At 38.2% G+C, this 3,908-nt stretch overlaps 1 protein-coding gene across 2 annotated transcripts; it reads left to right on the top strand.

Annotated features, from left to right (window-relative positions):
- Positions 1-1,055: 1,055 nt before the first annotated feature.
- LOC120774545 (thioredoxin domain-containing protein 17) lies at positions 1,056-1,951 on the top strand. 2 transcript variants are annotated; one of them, XM_040104276.1, is made up of 4 exons: positions 1,056-1,186; positions 1,248-1,426; positions 1,523-1,607; positions 1,675-1,951. In XM_040104276.1, the coding sequence occupies exons 2-4, from the start codon at positions 1,282-1,284 to the stop codon at positions 1,829-1,831; spliced, it is 387 nt and encodes a 128-aa protein (XP_039960210.1). In that variant the 5' UTR covers positions 1,056-1,186; positions 1,248-1,281; the 3' UTR covers positions 1,832-1,951. The 2 variants fall into 2 exon arrangements, with proteins under 2 accessions (XP_039960210.1, XP_039960209.1); XM_040104275.1 differs by having other exon boundaries at positions 1,056-1,426.
- The last annotated feature ends 1,957 nt before the right edge of the window (positions 1,952-3,908 follow it).

A 3,908-nucleotide genomic window follows, 5' to 3' on the forward strand; every position in this document is an offset into this window, starting at 1 on the left:
AACAACACCAACTTGCTTCGACTGGTTTGGGTGCTTGATCACAGCGGTATTGCAGGAAACTTCAAGGCACGTGTCGCTCTAAAAACAGGTACTACACCTCAATCATACAGATCCAAGTTATATTAACACAAATTAGTTGTGCAAACAGAGGCACAGAATGCATTGAGTTTCCTCCTAACTCGAACTACCTGTCATGCTTGTTGTTGTGGCGGCATAAATCATTCCTAAAGTAATTTCGAAGAAAATCCGTCTCCGTTCCTGTTACGTAGACCCGAGTGTCGTGGTAACGGTCATCCCCGTCCTGCTATATGGTGTAGAGGCTTGGATGATGTTAACAGCTGATAAGTCGGCGTTACGAGTTTTCAAGAGGAAGGTTACGCGGAAGATTTATGTTCTTTTGCGCATTGGAACCGACGAGTGCCGCAATAGATGAGCTGTACAAGATTTACGACGACATTGGACCACTTCAGTTCTGAGAGTATTCGCTGCAGTACCCCCCGGGGGAAGCAGAGGAAGAGGAAGACTTCAACTCCGTTTGAAAGACCAAGTGGAGAAGGACCTAGCTACCCTTGGAATCTCCAATTGGCGCCAAATAGCGAAAAGGAAGAACGACTGGCGCGCTGTTGCAAACTCGGCTATAACCGCTTTAGCGATGTCTACACCAATAAAAAAGAAGAAAAAAGCAGTGGAGCTGTACAGAAGAAAGACCCCTATCTTGACGTAAAAGATCAAATGGAGAAATATTTCAATTACGGTTTTAATTTGGAGCAAACGTTAGAAACTGAGAAACTGTTGCAATCACAATGCAGCCACTAAAACCTTCATTGGCTGCTTCCCAGTGAGTGGTGTCTTTGGAGTAAAACCGACATCTATAGCAGAAAAAAAAACTCAAGCTGCCGCGCGAATCTATAGTGATTCCTGCACGATTTCGTTCTGTCGCATTTTGGTTATGGCAGAATAATTTAATGTTTGGTATAAAAGCACATGTTGGATAATCTGGCACTCTCGTCGACACATCTGGCAGCACCTCTTTCAAGCTATGACAGTTCATTTCCAATCAAACAGCTGATTTTAGGCCACGAAAATAGCAAAACAAATTTATGTTTGCCGGTTCAACAATTGTAATCAATCTTTATCTTAACGACTAGTAATAGATTATACAACTGATAACGTTGGATTCTACAAGGTGATAAAGAAAAGAACAACATTTTCCTTAGAATATTTACCAGCTTTTGGTTATTGATCAGTTCGAAGTGCAAAGCGAAGGATTCGGAAGCTGAGATGGAGATACTGAAAGTAAGTGGTTACGAGGCATTCCGCAAAACTGTGGATAAGTTGACTCAAGATGGTAGCAGCCAAGTGAATGTGTACTTCACCGGCGAGAAGGATGAAACGGGCAAGAGCTGGTGTCCTGACTGCAATGAAGGTGAGTTGTCCGCGGATGTGCTGTAGATGGACTTACGTACATATATTTGAGTTTGGTTTTATTATTAATCATTATTATAATTCCCAATTTACATAGCTGAACCATTTGTGCTTTCCGCTCTGAATGAACACGCGGATAAGAATTCAGTGTTTGTTGTTGTTGATGTTGGACCGCGCGCATTGTAGGTCGAATTCTTTACTTATGGCTTATGTTTATATTATTAATATTTTGAATTATTCTTTTTCCAGTTGGAAGGATATGCAAAATCCCTTTCGCAAGGACACTGTCGCTCCCATCTCCGTTATACCCACATTGTTGCGCTGGAAGTCGCCGGCTCGCTTGGATGGCGAACAATGCGCGAAACCATCGCTGTTGGAAATGTTCTTCACCGAAGAACTGGATTAAAAGATAGTAAAAAAGATTATTTCAACTCATTTCATTTACAGGAAGCTTATTTTACTTACTAAAAAAGACGTAAAATGTAAAAATCAGTAAAAATAAAATATTTGCAATACTTTTTTTTAATATTTTTTATATCACAACCTATTCTAATTACTTTCGAGGCTCCCAGTCTCCTCACAAGAAAATCATTAATGCACTACTAATTACTTCGCTTCACGTTCGCGCTGTTCGCTGTGGTTTTAAAGTGGGTTATTAGTCACTTGTGTTCTGCTGCATCACGTGAAGCAATTCTATTGCCTAACGAACAATTAGCGCTTTACATTAATAAAAGTGTCATTGTCGCATGACAGTTCAATTTGTGCTTTTTGCTTTTTTCAGTGACCGCATAAACCGCCTCTAACTTGTAGATACCGACGGTTGTGCGAATAACCCTCACTGAATCGGCACAAACGAGATCATTTCCTGTTTATTTTTGGCATGTCGAATGTAATTGATTTCATTCTGTACCTTTTGTCTTGTTTCTTTTATTTTTTTTGTACTCTCGCAACACGTTGAAGAATAAAGTAGGATTGTTCACATTTGTGAACTTTTTGAAGTGCTTCACAGGCGCATTTTTAGAGCATAAAAAGCTATTTAATTTGGTTCCGAAAAGCCTATTTTAATGGTGTAATGGTACAGTGATCCGATTTGATAATATTCTCTTCCAAATTTCGTAACGATACCTTGTCAAATTAAAAACTTGTCCATACAAGGCTTGAGGCTGATCGGCCAGTTTGTATGGCAGTTATATGCTATAGTGGTTTGATATCGGTGGTTTCGACATACGAGGGGCATCTTGGGTGTGCCACATTTCAGATCCATATCTCGAAAACTGGGACTAGTTCGCGTATACATAATACAGACAAACAGACGATCATGGCTAAATGGGTACTGCTTGTCATGCTGATCCTTTATATTGTATATAATTTATATTTCCGACGTTATTTTGGTGTTACAAAGATATGAATGCGAGGACACAGGAAAGTATGAGATTAAAAAAATGGCTCGTGAATACTGGCACATGCCATAAAATGGTATTTTTCAAACAGTACAGTCACACTTTTGCGGCTTAAATGTAAAATTATTTGTTGAGGTTAAGTACGGATTTTTATGCAACTTCGGTTACACAAACCCCGTTGAGTAGTAATAAATCATCGATAAATCTAACTTTTTGCACAGAAAACGTTATTTTGACAGAGTCGGACCAAAAGGAGAGAGATTTATATATAAATTCTGCTGCTGACTGCCGTCCACTGAAATAGTTCTTGATCCTATCTTTCCGTTCTGAAGGAGGGTTTAAAAGTCTTGATAGAACCCTTATAAATTTTATATTGTTGTAGACCGAGAGCTATTTCGTTTTCCGAGAGCTAAAAAATTCTGAAGTTATTTCGAGGCATGGTGCCGGATTGATAGTCTTTGGGCGGATAAAAATCCCCGTCCGTTCCGACTATGATTATGTTTTAAGCTATGGATCATTAGAAAAAAAATAAATTAAATAAAAAAATAGTTACATAAGTTTCCCCAGATGCTATTTTAGCATCTACTTTCCAAGAATTGAATCCCGTCATCTACATTTTGACTTTACAATTAATAAACTATTTAAACCGGCCCTATTCCATAACTTCTACGTTTGACGCTCATATCCCAATGATATTTGTTTCAGTCTGTTCTAAGTCCTATATTTTATAAATCTAGAGCTGATTATTTTGTATTTATAATAATAATGAAAAACGTATGACCACCAGGCAATAGGCAGACGAAAAAAAAACAATTATGTGTGATACTTTGGAGTAAATCATTCTGTGTAAAATTACAAAATAGACACTCTCGTAAAAAATTCTTCAGGAAATGATTTGATCTTTTTACTCGAGCACTGAAAATTCTACTAATACGGAGTAAAAGCGATTCCTATTAGATTAGCTGAAGCTCTCAAATTGATTTTTTGTCTGGTAGAATGTATGTATGTATATATGTACATGTGAGGACGGCCCGTAAATTTTAGAAAGAATGGAAAGACTTAGAGCTAGCTAGATACGCATGA

Source organism: Bactrocera tryoni, chromosome 4 (assembly GCF_016617805.1).
Source record: "Bactrocera tryoni isolate S06 chromosome 4, CSIRO_BtryS06_freeze2, whole genome shotgun sequence".
NCBI lineage: Eukaryota > Metazoa > Arthropoda > Insecta > Diptera > Tephritidae > Bactrocera > Bactrocera tryoni.

What these genes read in the sequence shown, in the direction of transcription:
- LOC120774545 (XM_040104275.1), top strand. Translation starts at nt 1,282, where the DNA reads ATGGAGATACTGAAAGTAAGTGGTTACGAGGCATTCCGCAAAACTGTG. An exon ending in GTGTCCTGACTGCAATGAAG is followed by an intron (nt 1,427 to 1,522) that starts GTGAGTTGTCCG and finishes CAATTTACATAG; the next exon opens with CTGAACCATTTGTGCTTTCC. An exon ending in GATGTTGGACCGCGCGCATT is followed by an intron (nt 1,608 to 1,674) that starts GTAGGTCGAATT and finishes TTCTTTTTCCAG; the next exon opens with TTGGAAGGATATGCAAAATC.